The sequence below is a fragment of the Lemur catta genome, chromosome 7 (genome assembly GCF_020740605.2).
Source record: "Lemur catta isolate mLemCat1 chromosome 7, mLemCat1.pri, whole genome shotgun sequence".
NCBI classification, from domain to species: domain Eukaryota; kingdom Metazoa; phylum Chordata; class Mammalia; order Primates; family Lemuridae; genus Lemur; species Lemur catta.
The window spans coordinates 99,812,298-99,833,751 of NC_059134.1; the positions used below are offsets into that span (position 1 = coordinate 99,812,298).

Consider the following 21,454-nt stretch of genomic DNA (forward strand, 5'->3'; position numbering starts at 1 on the left):
ATGGCTTCAGCTCTTAGCCTAAGCAAGCACTAAGTAGACCAATGACCGACCACCCCAAGTGAACACATGGCTGGCTCCCAAATGAAGGCATGTAGAATGGGGAAGGAATAAATGTCATGCAAGAGGAAAGCCATCTCTGGTTGGAGCCAGTGCAACTTGAGAAAGCAGCATTCAATAAATAAATAAATAAATAGCCCAACGACACACTCCACCCCAGTCAGTTCAGCCACAGGAGATAGGGTGAATTCAATCCAAATGGTTATTTATTCTAAAACTGGAAGCTACTGTGCCTACATTTTCGCCAGGATGTTGTAATTAGAACAGGGGAGGAAAAAGTTACAGATGTAAACAATGACACGGTTACATTTTTTTTTTTTTTTAAATGGTAAAACCCTTTACTGGCCACTTCCAAGAATGCTTTACAGGTTGTGTGAAAACATTTACAGGCTCCATGTGGTGTTTGTTTTTCTCACAAGCTTTTCCATCTACAACTACAACAGACATCTGATAAAACACTAAAGTCTTCTAAGGAAAACAAGGCTAGGGATTCCTCTGGTTACCATAATCCACATTTCCCCCGTAACATAGTTTTTTCATAATAAAAAGACAGACAGAAACAAAACCCAGAATCTACTGTTGCTGCAAGTGATCTCTTGGACTAAACCAGTAAGGATGTGGCAGTTTCACTCTCCACGCACCTAGAAAACCAGCTTTTTAAAACAGATGACTTTCTAGTGACAAACATCAACAGCAAATACCTCCCCTAACCACCTGCCAAACAAACAAACAAAAAACCCTTAGTGGTTTAAACTTTGTCCCCCTGCCTGAGGGCCCTAGCATCCCCATCCACGTCATGGACCATAAACAGATGCTATTCGATAGAGGCCTAGACATTCGAAAAGGGGTGGCAGCCTCTGTCTCAGGAAATTCAGTTTTCTATCCTAACATAATCTTACCCTAAGGGAATTTCTTTAAGCTTCAGTTTTTACTTCCTTGCCCTGACACTATAAGCAAAACTTTCGCAAGCTCTCTTAAAAATAATACAAAGTTAGTGGGTTACAGGAAATTTCATGCAATCACTTCACCCACTGCCACACACAAATCCATCTGACAGTACTAGAGGGAAGCAGGTGCCCAGAGAAAGGACATCATTATGATTAAGCAAACTTATCTCCTACCAGCCCCCTGTTCCAGCCTCGGGTTCAGAGGTACTTGAGCTGAAGGGTGTGTCATGACAGACAGGGACAACTAGAGGGCCAGAATAAGGGTCTGCACATCTGAAGAAGGGCAGTAACAGTGTGAGAGGGAGAGAAAGATCAACTCTCAGCACAAAATTTTAAACAAGAGAACTGTCCAGGTGAGGAAATGGAAGTGAAGCATTTTCTAGTAGCATAACCTAGAGTTTTCTCTCACTAGGAAGTGCTGCAATGTGCGGTGTTTGCTGAGAAAGCTCTTGGCTGACATAGTGCTGAGCAGGAAGATGAATTAAAACTGAAGCTAAACATTGAAAGGGCATTCCCATATCCTACCCATATTCTTGAACCCAGCAACCTGCAGCTATTTGTCAAGAACCGAGAGGGTGTTGGTAAAGTTACACACAAAACTATCCCAACTGGAGTCTCTTGGCTAGAAGCCTCTCTGGGGACACACGGGGAAAGCACCCCAGAAGGAATCCTGTTTCAAGAAGTTGGGAAGGGGTGGGTGCTCCCTTTCACGCACACATTTACACACGTTCACACTCACACTCTTCCCATCTCAGCAGCCCCACTGAGCTGCCTCCCACCCACCCCACCCTCCCCTTTTCTATTCACTCTCTATCTGTGTATCAAAAAAACCAGCAGGGCATGAGCCCTCCACACTGTATAAAATAGTTGCTATTCTCAGCACCTGGGCCTGAAAGCCCACACCACAGGATTCACCTATATACATATCCTGCTGCAGTGAAAAGAATCCTGCTGCGTTTCTGTGTGAGCTGAAACCCTGAGAACGTTCCTTCTCTTGCACTGTAAGAGGACAGACACTCTAACAGATGATTTCAAAGACCTCCTGCCTCTCTCAACCTTGGAAGACAGAGACTAGAGACTGGCAAATCACAATCTTCAGGCTGAGGGCTGTGCTCCTTTTCTCCCTAAGATTTTATTGGACTTCATTAGTGGGTACGAGAGGGGACAAGCTATTCTGCTCTGCAATCAAGAACAGTCCCCATGCCTCCTTGGCCTGGGAATCCTATATAATAGAACCACCCAACTAGCAGTCTCCATGCCTCAGCCAAAGACCACAAAGGCACAGGAAAGTGAAGATTTGGACATTTTGTCCTCCCAGCCCACCAGACCAGATATCCCAAGAGGGAAAGGTCAGTAAAGAAAATACAAACGGTTAGTTGGTGCAAGTGATTGATAAGAGCCAATCGTTTATTTTCACTGCCCCAGTCACAAGCTCCCCACTGTCCCACTCCTGCCTGCTGCTACCTGCTCTGGAGAACACCCTCACAATGCTTCCCCAGCCTCCCCAAATCACCTTATCACTTTCCCTTCCTCGGCTGCCAGTCCAGCTGCCTCAGAATGTCAGAAGGGTGCCATTTTCAGTTCTTTAACTGTCCAACTGCAGGGTGTAGAACAGGCAGCCCTAAGTGCTGCTTTCTGCACAAATGTTTTTTGATTACAAATATCTAACTAGGTTTGAAATGTTTTATAGAATAAGACAATATTCTTTTCAACAAACTTTAAAAAAAATGTACAGTTTTGTTGTTTGTTTCCACCTCCCCCCTCCCCCACCCGCTTGCGCACCCTCCCCCCCCCACCCCTCCCTGGCAGCTCAGCCCCACCCCGACAGCCCCTGTTTTCCTTGGTTGTGTTTTGGGGGGTGCCTGGCACCCCCAAAGATTCAGCTTCGTGGCTGACAGGCGACAATGGCAGGGGCTTCACCGATACCCTTGGTAACCGTAGTAGTTCCTGTAGTATCGGTCTCTGTCCTGGGGGTGGTGGTAGTAGTAATTCTGCCACTAGAAGAGAGGGGAAACCCCATCACTTGGAGCCAGAGCTGGCTGAGGATGAAGAGACACAGCACTCATCCTTCTGGTCCTGCCCCCCTTCACCCTCTATCTATCCCAAGAAGATACTCACATCCCGATTGTATTGTCTGTAATAGTCTCTGTATCTGTTGTATTCATAATCTCGCCTGTAGAATTGATCATAGTTTCCCCTGTATCGATCATAGAAATTACGGTAACCCTGAGAAAGGAGAAAAAGGAAGAGTGAAGATTTATGGGATTTCAGCAACATGACCCACTGCTACCCCCTCTTAAATGAGACACATCCTAGCTTGTACCATAAACAAGTTTAATTTTCCCAGAATATATTCTTCCAGAACACATTAAATGGGCAAAACTCTAAGCCCTGAGAAAACAGCCCAAACCACTCTGTTCCCCCAAGCCAATAGGAATGGCTCTCACGGCCCAGAGGGAGGAGCAGGAGGAGAGCTGCACTCACCCCTCTGTTTCCAGACTGCCCCCAGTACTGCTGCCCGTAGGCCCGGTTGTCGTAGCCTCGGCGCTGCCCGCCCACTGGAAGAGAAATGGAGAGCGCGCTCAGACAGCTGGCATGGGGTTCTGGCTCCACATCTGAGTGGAAATCAAAAAGTCGGAGCCAAAGGCAATTTTGGGGGAAAAGGAGGCCTGTTTTGGCCAGGCTCGCACAATGTTAATTAAAGCACCAGCCAGGACCTTTAAAAAAGTCTGAGGGGGAGGGCAGAGGAATAGAGACACAAGAAAACCAAGCCACTTTGCTTTGGAAGCTCCCCAATTCCTGCAAAACATTTAAGATGGCAAAAGGATACATGGCAGAGTTAGAAACATGAGTAAAAACTGCCATTCATAGAATCACAGACTTTCAGCCCTGAAAGGGATCTCAGTTATCATATAACCCATACCTATCACTTTATACAAAGTCTATAATAAGCTCCTCGAGGGCAGTAACTGCTCATATTCAGAGTGCCTAGCACATAGTAGGCACTCAAAATTTCTGTTGACTTAACTGTTACACACACACACACACACAAACACACACACACACATTTTTAAAGAGCAGTGAATGCACACTGGGGGTTTAACTGAAACTGGACATTCAGGGGGAAAATTATTTCCACTAATTCCTAACTTCCTTTTAAACCCCCTAAAATGACTGAATAACGCATTCACTTTTCGGTCTATACAACTGGGTTGATTCAAGGACAGAGCAGCCAAGAAAACTGAAGACGAGAATCTGATTTCACTGCACAAATCCTTCACATAGACTGGAACAGTGACATGAGGAATCCATATGTTAAAATGAAAACTAGACAGATGAGAAGGCACAAGTATTGCTTTTCAAGGAAACAAATACTTTTGTTGACAGTAACTCCTTTTTTGACGACAGATTACGGAAAAAGTGTAAGAAGCTGGAGGTAAAGAACACAGGGAGAAATGAGCTCCACAAAGAAGGTACTTTCTTATTGTTAGTGACCTGACTTAGTTTCCTTGGCCTTCCCTCGTGTGAACTGCTGTACTCATCACAAAGAACGAACTGAGACTGGGGGCTGGCAGGTCCCCAGGACTCACCATAGCCTTGGCCTCGGCTTCGGTTCTGCCGGTTTCGCTTGTTTCGGTTGTTTCGGCGGTTTGTCCGCTTCTCGGAGGGGGGCAGCAGCTTCCTTGCCTCCTCCTTGTACTTCGTGACAATGGGCTGGGCTTCCTCCTTCTCTAGCTCCCCGTATGTCACCTCATCCATATAGTCGCATTTTTCAGGCAAGGAGAAGTTGGCTATAAGAGTAAGAGAGAAGCTTGTGGGCCTGAAAAGTGCATAGATGGGTAAGAACTCATTATGAAAACACTAAAAGCAGCATAAGACTTTCTAAGCCTCACTTACTAATGTGCAAAAATGTGCTGGGTTCATACCCATTCACATTTAAGTAATCAAATTAATTTTCTCTACCTTAAGCCTTCCCTAAATTGTAACAGCCCCAGGGCTATCTGCAAACTGTAGATTTACAAGTTCTTAAGTGATCCATAATGAATTAGGAGTGAACTGGGTTAAGGTTTCTTATCAGGACAGAAGCAGGTAGCCAGAGGCTAAAAGTAACTGAGAAAGTTTTGGTGTTGGTCAGGTAAGATGCTAAGCAATTTAACATTTTAAAAAGGGACTTAAGAAACTGACCCAAGCCTAAAAGAATCTACTCATCTATTCAAGGAAAACAGAAAACAAGAGTACAAGGGCTCTCATTTACCACCTGTACCTGATGGCCCGGCACATTTGCCAGTCTCCTTATGTCAAGTTCAAGAGGCTAAGTCCCAGTGGAATTCAGTTCAACTGGGCTCTCATGATCGATTCTTAGACAACTGTAGTTAACCCTCAGTTTTATAAAACTGAACTAAATTCCTGACTGCCTGAATGTCAGTTATGAAGTAGCATAGTTTCATTCTGTGTAAACTCAGAGGATCCAGCTCATAGATGTGTAAAACAGTTCCCAAGCCAGGGGATTATCAGAATTTGAAGAGCCAGCAGTTGATAGGGCAGGTGGGATGCCAGGAGCTAAAGGCAGCAAGGCAAAAATCACATTTTTAAGGGGAACAGAAAGAAGTAGGATCAACCAAAATAGTCAATACTGCCTTATGTGGACCTTGCTCCCAGGCTTATGTACTGCATTAAAGATTTCAGCCAAAAATAAAAACAAAACAAAAAATCCCAAACAGGCTGGCATCTCCCTTCTCTTTTTCTTTGGGATGCCATGCCATTTCCCTGCACTCTTCCCTCCCCTTTCTCTCCCTCACTCTGTCAGTCTCTCTATCCTTCTAAAAAGATAAAACGTTTTTACTTTTATGTCTTTAAAAGAAAAAAAAAAAACACACAAGCCTAATGTGATAATAGAAATCATGATAAACCAAGAGATAGTTCACTCCAACTGCCATTCCATTTATGGAATAAATACAATAATCTTCCCCTATTCTATGAATATAAACTCCATAAAGCCAAGCTTCATTTCATATACTGCTATTTCCCTATGTCTAGGACTGCACTGGACAAACAGCAGACATGCTATAAATATTTACTTAATGAATTGACTCAAGGAAGCCTCTCCCTTGAGTTTTAATTACCCTATGCTCTATCATTATTTCCCGTTTTGTAACTTGCCCCGAATGAGTCAAAGGGTTTCTCTTCAGATTTACATTTTAGATGGGGAGAGTCACTCAGGTGCTAAGAGGTCCCAGTAAGGTGTGTAATGAATAGTGATAGGATCTCTACCTTGTATAATTTTAGCTGACTGCTATGGTTTGAATATGTCCTCCCCATATACGCTTAATATGCGTTGCAAACTTAATCCCCAACAAAGCAGTGCTGAGAGGGTGGGACTTTTAAAAGATGATTAGGTCATGGGGGCTCCATCCTCATGCATGGATGAATGCCATTATCTTGGCGAGTGATTTTGATATAAAACTTCTTTCTTGAATGTCCCTTTGGCACTCCTGCCATGGAATATCACTGCAAGAAGGCCTTCACTTAATGCCAGTGCCACGGTCTTGGGATCCCCAGCCTCCAGAACTGTGAGACAAATAAACTTCTATTGTTTATAAATTACCCAGTCTGTGTTATTCTGTTAAAGCAGCAGAAAATGGACTATGGACTAAGACACTCACCTTTCATCTCCAGCATTATAGACTCAGGCACATCATCTCCTTCTACTTCCTTCCTCAACTCCAGCCTCTTCTTCCAATCTTCCTCATTAGGGACAACCACCACCACTTTCCGAGTGAAGGTCTTGAATAGCAATAGCTTCCGCCGCTGACCAGAGTTGTACACGTTACACTAAAGAAGAATAACAGATGTTTAGCAATAAAAATTATCACCCAAATTCAATCAAAATATTTAATATCTTTGACAATTGAGATGCTAGATTAGGGCTCAACATACACAATCTCCTTTAATTTTTGAAAAACTGTGCATGACTATATTATCCTATTCTGCACATCAGGAAAACTGAAGTTCAGAGAGGACAAGGGACTCATCCAAGATCACAAACCTAGTAAGTGGTGGAGCTAGGAATCCAAGTGAGCTCCAACTCTTTCTGTTGTTTCTTAGGTGTTTTACAGTCAGGGTCCACATACTCTCAGGTAAAAACACTAATGATGAGTACCTCTGAGTTCAAAAACTGTTACAACCATAACATACAATCAGATGGTCATAATTAGGTAACCTGATTCTGTTCCTTAATTCAGCCTCTCTACATACACACCTCACTTTAACGCTAAGCAATTTTACCAGATAAAATGGATGCCAAATTTTTTATCTTTGAATCTTATGTGAAATTAGAACAACACCTGATCAAGAATGAAGTTCCTCTTTGTCCGGGAAGCAATCTGGACCAGCTTACTAAGGCACTGGGAGGCTTGCTGAACTAAAAGGTCTCGGCTTTTGGGGTCCATGTCTGGCTCCTCAAGCCCCTTCATCTGATGAGTTTGAGAGGAAGTGAAAAGAAACACAAGAGGTTATGCAGCAAGTTAAACCCCAAGCATCACTGGTAAATGTCACCTCTTTACATGCCAAACCTATCACATCAATTCATTCCTATTCCTCGGTGCTGTGAATGCTGTCCATTTCCTGCAGTAGTCATTTCCAGTCTCAACCTGGATATATTCCAGATTGTATTTGCTTTCAGAAGTTTGAAAACACAGCAAAGGAAAAAAAAAATACTTAAAGAAAACCATATAGAAAAAAACTCATTTCTCTATTTGTGGGACTCCTGTTCTCAGACACATAAAAGGCTAACTCTCCATTGAGAATACGTTATAGGAGTGACTTGGCACTTCCAGAGCAAATACTATAGCTGACTAATCCCCCTAGCAACTCACCCTCATTTGATTGAGCACAGTCTCAGCTCCCAGGACATTGTATCTTTTCTCAGGGTTTTCTTTTGCATATTTCAGTGCCCACTGGGTCTTTCCAGATCCAGGGAGTCCCACCATCAGAATCACCTACAAGTAAACAGAACCAGGAATGCAATGAAAAATAAGAGTCATGTTTATGAAATCCAATTTAAGAACAACCTCCCCACCATCCCAGTTTGGCAGCACTTTGAGAAGAGGCCTGGGAAAGCATACCCGCCCACCATTCTAAAGCAGGAAATCTAAATTTTTGGATACTGCTCGGCATACCTCACACTCCTCTATGGTCTTGGGAGGGACTGCAGTGCGCACACGCTCCTCAACAGGCACAGCATGGATGAACACAAACTCTTCTGGTGGTGGGAAGAAGGGCTCTTCCTTCTGACCAAAGTTTAATTCTACAACACAATTTTTGCAGAGGACATGGGGTAGAAGGGGCCGGTCTGCCAAGGATTCCTTGTTGATCCGGAATGCCACACCTAGGTCTTCTCCATTCTTGGAGAAGGAAAGTTCTACTTCTTCATTCTCAAAATTCTACAGTGACAAAGGAGAAGAGCACTTATAGGCTAACAAGGTTTGAAATTGATTAAATCTTACAATTTAATCTTTTTGTGTGTGCGTGCAGACTGCTATACAACATAACTAAGCAATAACGCATCAAATACATAAAAGCCAAGAGTTGATGGGAAGCAGAATCAAACTCCTAGTGTCCTCTATTCATTCCTTGCTATGAATCCACAACTTTCAGGAGCACTTACAGCAAAGCAGCCAATGACATCATTCTCCCCAAAAGTCTGGCCAAATTCCTCAAACTGTCCATTCTCTGCTTTGAGTCCTCGTCCATCAAAACCATAGGAGAATTCATCCTCACCTAGAATAGTCAAGAAATTAGTTACCTACCTCCAAACTTTCCACAGAATAAGCAATACAGTAGCAAACACTAATAAGGATGTTAAAAAACAACTTTACCAAGCTGTGGACGGGAAAAATGAACAGACCACCCAACTCGAAGGAGAGAAACCTCTGTGCAGCCTTCTTTCATTGGGAGATTCTGGGTGACCTGGCCAAGTCAGAAAAGGAACTCTTAGATACTCTGACCAATGCAGAAGCAAAGTCTGAGTTAGAAGATTTTTATAAAAACTGAAAACAACAACAATTACAATTCAGTATCAGAATAACAACTCTCACTAACTTAAACCAAAACTGTGGGAGTTGACTTCTCAGTTACTGGAGCTAAGGTTATTATAGTGCTTTTTCCTGCACTAACAAAATACTGATGGACAGAAATCCAGTAAATAGATAGCAGTTTAATGAATAAATTAATACATAAATAGTCTTAATGAGGTACTACCTTTGCCTCAAAGCAAACTTTCCCCTTTGTCACTCCATAAGTACTCCTTGCCCCAGACCAAAGGGTGGGGAACTTCTCTGAGAAAAGTGGCTGCCCTCCATAGCGGTCTTTGCTCACTTGAAAGTGGAGATCCGAGGTATCTGTTGAGAAATAAGCAATCAGTTTACTCCAATGCCAAATACTTGAAAGCCACCAAAAGAGTACAAGTATACCCAGCTGTCAAGAATGGATGCAAAGTCTCTTAGAATTTGCAGGCCATTAAGTTTTAATCTCCAAAATCAATTCTAGGAGATCAGTTAAAAACCCCAATTTGCCTGCCTTATACATACATGTGTCCAGGTTCACAAGAGTTTGATCCTCCTCCTCATCTTTTGCCTCTTCTTCTGGGGGTGGTGGAGACTTTGAGCTACACAGAAGACAGAAAAGAAATACAATGTAACCAAAGCCCTCTTCTTTGAGGAGTGTCTGTATGACATTATGTCCGCTTTAAACTACTAGTGAATATCAAATCCCAGCAGACAGCTTCTTTCAACAAATGAAAAAGGTCAACAGGAGCTTCCATGGTAGATTCAATCTAAAACTTAGGCCTATAAAAACCTATTCCATTTTTAATCCACCCCTCCTTCCAGACTCTCCAATTAGCATCAGGTATACCAAAATCAGAGCAGACACTCCCTTAGAAGGGACTGTTTCCCTCACCGGCTGTGGTAAGCCTCCTCTCGGAATTCATAGTAAGCTCGGCCATGTTCATCCTTCTCATCCCGCTGTCTCTTTACCCCCCGCCGCTCACCATCTGAGCCTGCTGGTTTTGACTTTTCACTATCTTGGTCATCTCCTACAAAAAGGAGGGAAAGAAAATCAGCAGTTTTCATACTGGTATGTAGAATAAGCTCAGAACCAATGGAAGCTAAAGGGGGATCTGAGTAGCTGTCTAATGGAAATAGCCGGGCTATTCCCACTGTATCCACATAACATCTTATTTCTAAAGATCATCTTCCTGTCATGGGCTGGGATTTTACTCAAAACAGAAAAAAAAAAAAAGGACATTATGGGCTAATTACAGTCAAGCAGAAGATAAAAATTGGACAATTTTTGCATTCTAAATTTATCTGCTTAAATCAGGTCAAACTTGCAGATTTCCCCATCAATATGACATAAAAAATATCCCTTAGGTCCTTAAAAAAACCTTCAAAGGTTAATTTAATTTCGACTCTTGTCAGATTTGGATTTAAGGTAGGCAGCACCTAACAATATATTTTGTAACACTTTTCCACAGCTTCATGATATAGAAACCTCAATTTTTTTTTAAAAGTTAGCCTTTCGTGCATTAAAATGCACAGCCATCTGTGGCTTTACTTATATGGCAAGTGGACTTAAGTGCATGATATATACCTGCACTTTTATCAAGAATCTTTACTGAAAGTTGCAAGAGCAAACCTTTAAGTCACAAGAGACCCATAAATAATACTGCATCTTTACTGCAAATAATTTGGGGCAGGAAAGTGTTGTCACTTACTTAGCAACATTTTTTACAAGAGAAAAATAACCTGGAGTTTTTCCTTAGGCTTTTTGTACTTTACAACAATAAGAAAGTTTTTAATAACAATTTCTTTAAAACAATTCTTTATCCCTCAACATTTTTTACCTGCTACTTGGGATACACATAAGTCAAAGGTTATGTAATGGGATTTTTGTTCCAGGACATAGGACAAACAATCTGCAAGTTGCATGTGATTGCTATAAAATGGGTTTCAATTTTACCAAGATACTCCATAGCAGCCTAAAAAAATTATTATAAAAATTACTGAGGCAACCAACTTTATAGTAAGACTTGGAAGCAGCTCTAGTTTTCCTCCCTACTCTGACAGATATTGTTATAGATCAGCTCTAACCATCCAACCACTTCAAAAGAAGGGAGAAAGGTCACTAACTCCCTGGGGCGACTCTACACATTGTATTCCACAACGTTACTTAAGGGACCAGCACCTCAATCATTTCAATCCAGGAAGCCAGAGGTCTGAAATGTAAAAGGCTAGCACAAGAGTACAGCAAATCTACAAATATGCCCATCACAGACTCAGTGGGACCATTAAAATATAAGAATACAGGCAAAAATAAAATCCCTGTCAAGTAGCCTTAACTTATTCTAAATGCACTACATTAAAATTTTCTCTTCGTTAGTTAACTATTAAACCCAATACCCTCATACTAGAGGTTGCCCCCTACTGCTGAAGCAGGAACAGGTTAGATTTCCAGATTCTCTGTGTAGCTCAAGCTCTAGTAATGTGCTTTTGACAGAGCGGACTTTGACGGACTGAATTTATTGCTTAACATTCTTATGGTGAAAAAGTCAACAGGCAGGTAACCCAAAGGCCTAAGCCTCCAAATGTCGGTCTGGCTCTCCGTGTAACTGCCATTTCCTCGGCCCATTCTCAGCTAAGAAAAAAATAACAAGCACCGCGGGAGATTGTTCCACAGGTAGCTCACAAGCAGTTCGCATGCAAAAATCACTCACTTCCATCCACTATTACCAAAGAACCAAGTTAGGCAGGAACCTCCCTCCTGCAAAGAGTGGGCCACCAAAGGCGGCCAAACTCCCCAGAAAGGTGGCTAAAGGATGAAAGCCACTTCCCCTGGGGAGTCCCATCAAATGACGATGGGAGCCTTGCACTTCCACGCAAGTGAGAACAAGGAATCCGACCCTGCGATGCAGGGCGCGGTGCTAGATCAGGGACGCACTTCGGCAGGTTGGAGCCGGGCTCCGCTGCCAGCTCCTCACCCTGTTCCTCTGCGGCCTTGTCACCCGGCGCTTCGGATCCTGGCGTCTCGTCGCCGCTCCGCTCCTCGGGCTCGTCTTCCTCCCCCTTGCCGGTGCCCTGCTCTTCGCCTCCATTTACCCCACCTGACCCGGCTGTGGCCTCCGCCGGCTTCTCGGAAGCATTGGGCTCGGCCAAGGCCTCCATGGCTGCCGCCTCCGGGGGCTCCGGCGGCGGCTGCGCGGCCTGGTCCGAGGCCTGAGCAGGGGGTGGCTCTTCGTCCTCGTCCTCAAGCAGCGCCTCCTCGTCCTCCTCCTCCTCCTCTTCGTCCTCCTCCTCGTCCCCGCCCGGGCCGCCGCCCGACGCGGCCACAGGCCGAGGCTCCGCCTTGCAGGCCCCGCCGGGCCCGGCCCCGCCACCGCCGGCCTCGTCCTCGAGCATCTCGGCGTCCAGCGCCTCCTGCAGTCGCTGCGCCAGATCCACTTTGAGGCCGCGCGAGTCCAGGCCCCGCCGCTGCAGCTCCGACCGAAGCTCGGTCACTTTCAGCCGCTTCACCTCCATCGCCGCCGCCGCCTCCTCCGCCTCCCGCCGCCTCCTCCCCTGCGAACCGTCGACCGAACCCGACCGCGCAGGCGCCGCCGCCGCCCGCCTCCGCCTCACGCGCCAGCACTGAGCCCGCGCGAGCGAGCGCACGCACGCACGCAGACAGGGGAGGCCACGCACGGTCCCCGCTACGTAGTGTATGTTTCTCCTTCCTCCTCCCCTCCCCCTTCGGCTCACGGAGCCAGAAACAACGCAACGGGGACCTGCTTCCCTGCCAGTTTCTCGGTTCCCCAGCCGCAGGCGAGCGCGCGGAGGACGACGGAGTTCCCTCCTTCTCTCTCCCGCCCCTTTTGCCCCCTGGACCAATCGCCGCCGGTGGCTTTACTGCGCAGCCGCAACGGAGTCCGAGAGGGGCAAGGCTGGCTGCGGCTCAAGTGCCTCGTAGCACGGAAGCGTGAGCGCGCCGGTCTTGCCGTACTTCCAGCGGCGGGTCTGCGCAGCCGTCCGGAGCTCCCTTAGCCTACGCCCCTCCCACCCTATCACCACCCTTACTTCTGACTTTCAATTGCCCCGGCGCTTTAAGGCTCGCCGCTAGTCTCTTTCCTCTGCTGACTTGTATGCAGCAGCTTCTTGAGAGTAACTACAAAAGAAAAGCCAAAAGAGAAGCTATTGCAACATGAGAGCCTACTAGCCAATTGTTTTTCTGGCCTATAAGCAAAAGAGCTTTCTCGAAGCAAGGAATATAGTAATCCCTGGCCCTCTTTTTCTTCTCAATGCCTCAACTTCTACCCAGCAACAGACGTCCTGATCCCGCCTTTCTTCTTTGTTATTGGCCAACTTGAATCGTCATCTGCCGTTCTGATTGGTCATCCGTGATGGTCCGGATTTTTCCAATTGGCCGAACCACCAGCGGATTTTTTTTTTTTTTTCCGGGTTAGTCCGCTGGGGAGGCGGGGTCATTTCTGCGGGATTATTTTTTTTCCGGCGCCGTTTCTGATTGGGCGGTGTGGTACAAAGCGCGCGACCCGTTAGGCACCAAACTGTCAGGAGGTCCGACCCTTTCCTCTCCGTGCTCCCGCCCGTAAACCGAAGCCCTGGAGGAGACTTCCGGACTTGAGCATCTGCAGAGGACGAGGAACTGGCAGCGGCGCCTGGTGGGCTTGCAACGGGGGTGCTGTAAGGCCACCTCTCGCCTGTGGGTTGGGGTGAACGAACCTCATTCACCTCGGTTTCCCAGCTCGTAGCACTGACCTCATCAAATGTTTGTTGAATTAGGAGAAATAAAGAGCTGGAGTAGAAGCAAGCTCTTTCTACTTCTTTTAGCAGTGGTCCCCGCCTTCCCTTCTACTTCCAGGTCAGGGGGGGCGTATCCAAAAGGAGGAGGAAGCAAAATCTGCCGGCGTTCACTCGCCGGCCACAATTCCTTAGTAGGACCTTTGATTTTTTGGGGGGGCGTTGGAGAGTCTCCTCGCCCCGGAATCGCCTGTATTAGGAAATCACTTAATCTTTGTTCTCACTATTCTCACATCCTCTTCCTAAATAGTTTCCTGCATTTCTGGAGATTGAAAAACTGCAGAGAGGAGAGGTGTGGCTCTAGTAAAAACAAGCAAAGCTCACGTCCCAAGCGCTGGGGCCTCCTGGAGAAGGGTAATTTCCTTCCTGCCTTCTTAAGTCGGCTACCAGAATCAGTTATTTTGCTCCCAACCCCAGAGCTTTAGTTGCTCTTTCACTTCCAAATTCCACAAGAGCACTGGGCGACAGAGTTATGGAGAAGCGCCTGCAGGAGGCCCAGCTATACAAGGAGGAAGGGAACCAGCGCTACCGGGAAGGGAAGTACCGAGATGCTGTGAGTAGGTACCATCGAGCTCTGCTTCAGCTGCGGGGTCTGGATCCAAGTCTGCCCTCCCCGATACCTAACCTAGGGCCTCAGGGCCCGGTTCTCACACCCGAACAAGAAAACATACTGCAAACCACCCAGACAGACTGCTACAACAATCTAGCTGGTAAGAACAGGGCTGAAGGGTGGGTAGACAACAGCAGTGCAGGAACATGAGTGTGTAAATATTGTAGAAAACACTGACGTTCTTTTCTGTTGTTATCCAATTATTCTGCCATGAATTGAAATACATTTCCAATCTGTAGGGCTCTAATTGAACTGCTGTAGACTAGGGCTTCTCAGACTTCACCTGGAGAATTTGTTAAAACACAACTTCTTGGGAAACAAGTTATTTGTTTTAGCTGGTGGTGTAGATCACTTATATTCAATGGTTTTATAGCTTTTCTTCATTTTCCTCTTTCCTGTAAGTCAGCTAACTTGGGTAACTAGTATCTTCCAGCTCCAGATGGCCTTGGGTGAAGATATGGATGCCATAGTTAGTATCACTACGATTAACCGGCTAAGAGAAAGGAGACTTCTTAGGTCCGTTCTATGGCAGGCATAATAACCATAGAGCTAATTAAATTATTTTGCAGTATATTAGAACCTCTTAACAGTCCAAGTTGAGGCATAGAAATTATTAGGAGTAGTTCTTACACTTCCTAATAGTTTAAAAATTTTTTTTTTCTACTTTTTATTTCAAAATATTAAGGGGGTACAAATGTTTTTGGTTACATGGACCACTTTTGTTATACTTGAGTCACTTCTGTAAGTGTGCCCATCACCCAAATAGTGTTCATTGTACCTGTTAGGTGTTTTTGCCCCCCCCCCCGCTTGAGTTCCACTGAGTTTTACTTCCCTCTGTGCACATGTGTGCTCATTGGTTAGTTCCAATTTAATAGCAAGTACATGTGGTGTTTGTTTTCCCATTCTTGAGATTCTTCACCAAAAAAAGTAAGCATGCCAGCCTGGTGGCTCACACCTATAATCCCAGCATTCTGGGAGGCCAAGGTGGGAGGATTGCTTGAGGTCAGGAGTTGGAGACCAGCTTGAGCAAGAGCGAGACCCCATCTCTTAAAAAAAAAAAAGAAAAAGAGATTCTTCACTTAGGGTAATGGTCTCCAGTTCCATCCAAATTGTTGTAAAACTTCATTCTTTTTTATGATTGAGTAGTACTCCATGGTATGCATATACCACATTTTGTTAATCCACTCATGAATTGATGGGCACTTGGGTTGACTTCACATGTTTGCAATTGTGAATTGTGCTGTAACAAACATTTGAGTGCAGGTGACTTTTTGATAAAATGACTTATTTTCCTTTGAGTAGATACCCATTAATGGGATTGCTGGATTGAATGTTAGGTCTACTTTTAGTTATTTTTTAGTTTTTTTGAAGAGACAGGGTCTCATACTGTCAGTCAGGCTGCAGTGCAGTGGTGAGATCATAGCTCACTGCAGCCTTGAACTTCTGGGCTCAAGCAATTTCCCTCCACGTCAGTCTTCCCAGTAGCTGGGACTATAAGCATGAGCCACTGTGCCCTACCTAAAAATGATTTTAAAATTCAATACTGTTTAGCTGTAGTTTGGTGAAAACCTCTTTTTTACTTTGTATCCAAAGCTACTCTTAGACTCAAGTCACAATAATAATAATTATAGTAACTAGTATTTCAGTTCATTCAATTCAACAATTAACTTATTAAGTGCTGAGGATTCACAGTATAATAAAACAGATAAAGATTTCTGTTCTCATGGAAACGGAGATGGACAATAAATAAAAGAAGTAATATATATATAAAATATTAGACGTCAATAAGTACTATAGAATAGGATAAATTTGAAAATGGGAATAGTGAGTGCCATAGGCATGGAGATATTCACTTTTAAAGAGAGTGGTTAGGGAGGGCTTATAGAAGTGACATTTATGAAATGCCATGGGAAGACATTGCCCTTTATACACATTAACCTATGTAAGTGTCATAGCAATCCTTTGAAATAAATTTAAGGAAACAAACAGCTAGTAATTGGTGGAGCTAAAATTAAGCCCTGGCAATCTTAACTCCAGAGCTTAAGTTCCTTTTTTTTTTGAGACAGAATCTCGCTGTGTTGCCCGGGCTAGAGTGAGTGCCGTGGCGTCAGCCTAGCTCACAGCAACCTCAAACTCCTGGACTTAAGCAATCCTACTGCCTCAGCCTCCCCAGTAGCTGGGACTACAAGCATGCGCCACCATGCCCGGCTAATTTTTTCTATGTATATATTTTAGTTGGCCAGATAATTTCTTTCTATTTTTAGTAGAGACAGGTCTCGCTCTTGCTGAGGCTGGTCTTGAACTCCTGACCTCGAGCGATCCACCCGCCTCAGCCTCCCAGAGTGCTAGGATTACAGGGGTGAGCCACCGCACCCGGCCTCAGAGCCTAAGTTCTTATTGGAGAATACATTATTAAAGACTAGAATACATTTTGTGGAATTAACCAAAAATCAAGAAACAAGCTGCTTTAGAGTTGCTTTTGGAGGTCTTTACTCTCCAGGTGTATTGAGGGTAGGGATTATGCCTTAGCCATCTTCAGAGCTAGGGTAGCTTGCTAGATGCTCCATAAAGACTCACTGAATTAACAGTTTTCTTCCTTTAGCAAGGAGACAGGAAAAGAAAAAAGGAAAACAAAATTTTCATTTACTGAGTCCCTATAACATGTTTGGCAGTTTATTTACAGTATCTCTCATCTTCACAAAAATTCAGCAAAGTACTTATGGTTATCCCTGTTTTACAGATAAGGAAGTCAGATTTATATCACTGCCTAAAGTTCTCTGGTGGCATCTCATCACACTTATAAGAAAATCCAAACTCTGCCCCTCACCTGCAGGTCCCAAATTACCTGGCTTTTCCATATACTGAATGCTCAAAGCACTTTTACACCTCCGGGCTCTGTAGGCTCTCTTGGGATAGAAAAGAGAGCCTACAAAGGGTCCCTTGAGTGACCCATGTCATTCAGATTTTGGCTCAAAATTGCTTTCCTAGAGAGGACTTCTGTAAGCAAACAGCACTCTGACTTCATTCACTCTCTGTCCCAGCAAAGTTTTATTTTCCTCAAATAAAATGCATTTACTGGGAAGTCAAGACAGGAGGATCACTTGAGCCCAGGAGTTTGACACAAGGCTGGGCAACAAAACAAGACCCCATCTGCACAAAAAATAGAAAATTAGAAAAAATAGAAAAATTAGCTGGGCATGGTGGCATGCATCTGTAGTCCCATCTACTTGTGAGACTGAGGCAAGAGGATCACTTGAGCCCAGGAGATTGAGGTAGCAGTGGGCTACCCTGCTACTGCCCTCATGCCTGGGCAACAAAGCAAGACCATCTCGAAAAATGAAACCAGGCCGGGTGAGATGGTTCACGCCTGTAATCCTAGCACTCTGGGAGGCCGAGGCGGGTGGATCGCTCGAGGTCAGGAGTTCGAGACCAGCCTGAGAAAGAGCAAGACCCTGTCTCTACTAAAAAATAGAAAGAAATTATCTGGCCAACTAAAAATGCATGGTGGTGCATGCCTGTAGTCCCAGCTACTCCGGAGGCTGAGGCAGAAGGATTGCTTAAGCCCGGGAGTTTGAGGTTGCTGTGAACTAGGCTGATGCCACGGCACTCACTCTAGCCTGGGCAACACAGCAAGACTCTGTCTCAAAAAAAAAAAAAAAAAAAAAGAAACCAAAACATTTCCTTGTTTATTGTGTATTCCTCCCACTCTCCCACTTAGGGACTAGGATGCAAACTGTATTTAATTATCAAGATGTCTGCCTTGTTCCTCTTATCCTCTGCTCCTGGCTCAGTGCCTGGCACATGGTCAATGCCCAATAACTGGATGTCAAATGAAGAAGCTAGAGTGATGGATTAGTTGACCCCTGGGGAAATATCTAAGTATAAACCATTTGACCACTTGGTGGGGATGTTGTAGAAAGGATGTGACTATAAGCCCAGGCCTTTTAATGTCCTCATCAGCCATGATTCTTGGTCTTTCTCAGTACCGTAATTTAACTATACTATGTTTAATTCCCGCAGTTGTGAAATAGGGAATGTGTTTCCCTTCTTAAGTATAGAAAGGCAGAACACTGACTTGAACATTGCCTCCTAAGCAGGTTTGTATTTTGGGGTCCCTTTAAATTATCCAAGTGAATAGTGAAGTAATATACTGTATTGCCACTGAGAATGATGATGATTTTGGAGTTAGTGCTTGGTTCAAATTTTATACTCATTCTACCTAGAAGCTGTGGGATCTTGGACAAGTTACTTTACTTCTCTGAGCCTTGATTTTTTTCATCCATTAAATGGAGATAGTATCACTAATTTCATAGTGTGGATGGAAAGATTAAAGGAGGATGGGTGTGCAGTAATCCTAGTACTTTGGGAGGCCAAGGCAGGAAGATTGCTTGAGACCAGGAGTTCAAAACCAGCCTGGGCAATGTAGCAAGACCCCTACCTCTATAAAAAAAAATTAGCCAGGTATGGTGGCATGTGCCTGTAGTCTCAGTACTTGGGAGGCTGAGGAGGAAGATTGTTTAAGGCCAGGAGTTTGAGGCTGCAGTGAGCTATGATTACACCACTGTACTCCAGGCTGGGCAATAGATTGAGACACCCCATCTGTAAAAAACATTAAAAAATAATTTTAAAAAAGATTAAATAAGATAGTGTATATCAAACACACAGTATAATGCTTGTTATTTCTTCACACAATTAATGGCAACTGTTGTTAACGAAGTTGCAGTACAAGAATATATTCTTAATGATTTTGCAGCGAGGCCTAACCCCACTCTAGTCATGTAGTAGGCAATCAATAGATACTGAAGTAGATTGCAGGGTACGTAAAGCTTTGATTCACTCCTGTATCCCTGATACCTAGAAGAGTGTCTGGCACCCGGAACACACTTGAGTAGAATGTTGTTGATGCTGTCCTATGTTTGGTACTGCCTTGAGCTGGCCAGTGGAACCCACTGTAATAAGTCCCTCCTCCCTCTTCTCTCCTTTCATTCGGCCCATTAGCCTGTCTCCTTCAGATGGAGCCAGTAAACTATGAACGAGTGAGAGAATACAGTCAGAAAGTCCTGGAACGACAGCCTGATAATGCCAAGGCCTTATATCGGGCTGGAGTAGCCTTTTTCCATCTGCAGGACTATGACCAAGCTCGACACTACCTCTTGGCGGCTGTCAATAGGCAGCCTAAAGGTGAGCAAGAAGGGGACTGAAGTGGTAGGGATGAACAAAATGATCCTGCCAAGGTGGTATCTGTGGAAAGGGGGTTTTGTTTTATTTTACTTTTTCAATTTATGGATTTTGTTGACTAAGTAATACATTTGCTTGGTTCAAAATTCAAAACATATTGAAAGGTATACAATGAACAGGGCTTTCTCCACTCCTGTGTTCTCATCTCCCCGGGAAAGCAATATTATTAGTTTTGTGTGTATCCTCAGGAAATGTTTATATATGTACGTGTGTGTGTGTGTGTGTGTGTGTGTGTGTGTATATATGCCTGTTTCATATATATGTTTGCATGCCTGTTTTATATATTAAAAAATTGCTGCCTCCCTCCTCCTCTATAATAGGGATTTAAAAACCATTGTTTTTCAAGGATCAATTCCTAGCCTTTAAGAGCATGACTGGAATAAAATGTGGACCCCAGTGAGTAAACTTGATAATCTTCATTCTGTCAGCTCTCCAACTGGAGGCTGGCCTTTGCTTTAGCTGTCATTTTGTCCCGTAGCTCAGCTAACCCCATATACGACCTAGAAAAAGGGCAGGCCTATTGATAGAGAATTTGAGACTTGGTGCTTTGCTTCCAAAGCAAAAAGTATATTATGAAAAAGGACAGACTCATTCCTATGTTGGTTGGTTCAGTGCTGAAAAGTGTCTTCTTTTTGCATTCTGGCTTAGAGCAACCACTGGATGCTAAAAGCAGAGGGCCCCCAAACATACAGCAATGCAATAAAATCTCACTAATTTAAATGAATGGGAATGCCACTATGAATTAATAAAGATATAAAATATGAGCTATTTGTTCATATTTCTTACTGTCATAGATTAACTGCCACCTATGTGAATAGTATCTTTAGAGGCTCTGCTATAGTTATAATAACTGTTTCATCAAACTCCCTTTCAAGGCCAGGCGCAGTAGCTCATGCCTGTAGTCCTAGTACTCCTGGAGGCTGAGGCAGGAGGATTGCTTGAGGTCAGGAGTTTGAGACCAGCCTAAGCAAGAGCGAGACCCTGTCTCTACTAATAATAGAAAAAATTAGCTGGGAGTGGTGGTGTGTACCTGTAGTCCCAGCTACTCAGGAGGCTGAGGCAGGAGGATCACTTGAGCGCAGGAGTTTGAGATTGTAGTGAGCTACGGTGACACCACTGCACTCTAGCCAGGGTGACAGAGGAGACCCTGTCTCAAAAAAAAAAAGAAAGAAACTGCCTGTCATTATAAAATTAGCAAGCAGCACAGCCCTGTACAGAGATTTTTTTAAAAACTCGAAGTGGTGTTAATTAATGAGATTTACTATTGCGTAGAATGATTGTGATATATTCAGATCTTGGAGAGAAAAAAAAATGGGAGTGTGTTAACAGTCCTCTTGCCCTAAGGTGCAGTTTTGGTCTAACTGTCTCTAATTGCCTTCTCATCATCTTCCAAGATGCCAATGTCCGGCGGTATCTCCAGCTGACACAGTCTGAACTCAGCAGCTACCACAGGAAAGAGAAGCAGCTCTACCTGGGCATGTTTGGTTAACGAAGAAGAAAGATGCTCCTTCACTTGAAGTTAGGTGGACTGTTGGCACCCATCAAGGGGAAACCTGAGCCTCAGCAAGAGAAATTAACCCTATACCTATACCTCTGACCCAGGTGGATTTCTGTTTTGTTTCCAGTTCTGCAAACTCTTTACTACTTACACAGTCTGTGTCTCTTTTTGTCTGTCAATCTATATATTTGTATAGCTTTCAATAGATGTTGGGGCTATTTGCCTTGAAATACAATCAGAAAACATTAATCAG

The 21,454-nt window shown here is 44.2% G+C and overlaps 2 protein-coding genes across 4 annotated transcripts; one reads left to right on the forward strand and one right to left on the reverse strand.

Moving 5' to 3' along the window:
• Positions 1-2,376: 2,376 nt before the first annotated feature.
• HNRNPUL2 (heterogeneous nuclear ribonucleoprotein U like 2) lies at positions 2,377-12,920 on the reverse strand. Of its 2 annotated transcripts, XM_045555871.1 has the most exons (14): positions 12,043-12,905; positions 9,963-10,098; positions 9,593-9,669; positions 9,264-9,403; positions 8,882-8,972; positions 8,671-8,783; positions 8,183-8,446; positions 7,880-8,002; positions 7,349-7,477; positions 6,668-6,836; positions 4,595-4,795; positions 3,489-3,562; positions 3,123-3,230; positions 2,377-3,001 (listed from the first exon to the last, which is right to left on the reverse strand). In XM_045555871.1, exons 1-14 carry the CDS (start codon positions 12,578-12,580, stop codon positions 2,921-2,923), a joined length of 2,244 nt encoding a protein of 747 aa, XP_045411827.1. In that variant the 5' UTR covers positions 12,581-12,905; the 3' UTR covers positions 2,377-2,920. The 2 variants fall into 2 exon arrangements, with proteins under 2 accessions (XP_045411827.1, XP_045411828.1); XM_045555872.1 differs by lacking the exons at positions 2,377-3,001; positions 3,489-3,562 and having other exon boundaries at positions 3,168-3,230; positions 12,043-12,920.
• Positions 12,921-12,963: 43 nt separating this feature from the next.
• TTC9C (tetratricopeptide repeat domain 9C) lies at positions 12,964-21,450 on the forward strand. 2 transcript variants are annotated; one of them, XM_045555969.1, is made up of 4 exons: positions 12,964-13,738; positions 14,106-14,565; positions 19,464-19,646; positions 21,098-21,450. In XM_045555969.1, exons 2-4 carry the CDS (start codon positions 14,328-14,330, stop codon positions 21,190-21,192), a joined length of 516 nt encoding a protein of 171 aa, XP_045411925.1. In that variant the 5' UTR covers positions 12,964-13,738; positions 14,106-14,327; the 3' UTR covers positions 21,193-21,450. The 2 variants fall into 2 exon arrangements, with proteins under 2 accessions (XP_045411925.1, XP_045411926.1); XM_045555970.1 differs by having other exon boundaries at positions 12,964-13,716.
• Positions 21,451-21,454: the final 4 nt, after the last annotated feature.

What these genes read in the sequence shown, in the direction of transcription:
- HNRNPUL2 (XM_045555871.1), bottom strand. Translation starts at nt 12,580, where the DNA reads ATGGAGGTGAAGCGGCTGAAAGTGACCGAGCTTCGGTCGGAGCTGCAG. An exon ending in CAAGGCCGCAGAGGAACAGG is followed by an intron (nt 10,099 to 12,042) that starts GTGAGGAGCTGG and finishes TCCTTTTTGTAG; the next exon opens with GAGATGACCAAGATAGTGAA. An exon ending in CTGTGCTCAATCAAATGAGG is followed by an intron (nt 7,478 to 7,879) that starts GTGAGTTGCTAG and finishes CAAACTCATCAG; the next exon opens with ATGAAGGGGCTTGAGGAGCC.
- TTC9C (XM_045555969.1), top strand. Translation starts at nt 14,328, where the DNA reads ATGGAGAAGCGCCTGCAGGAGGCCCAGCTATACAAGGAGGAAGGGAAC. An exon ending in CTGCTACAACAATCTAGCTG is followed by an intron (nt 14,566 to 19,463) that starts GTAAGAACAGGG and finishes TCGGCCCATTAG; the next exon opens with CCTGTCTCCTTCAGATGGAG. An exon ending in TGTCAATAGGCAGCCTAAAG is followed by an intron (nt 19,647 to 21,097) that starts GTGAGCAAGAAG and finishes TCATCTTCCAAG; the next exon opens with ATGCCAATGTCCGGCGGTAT.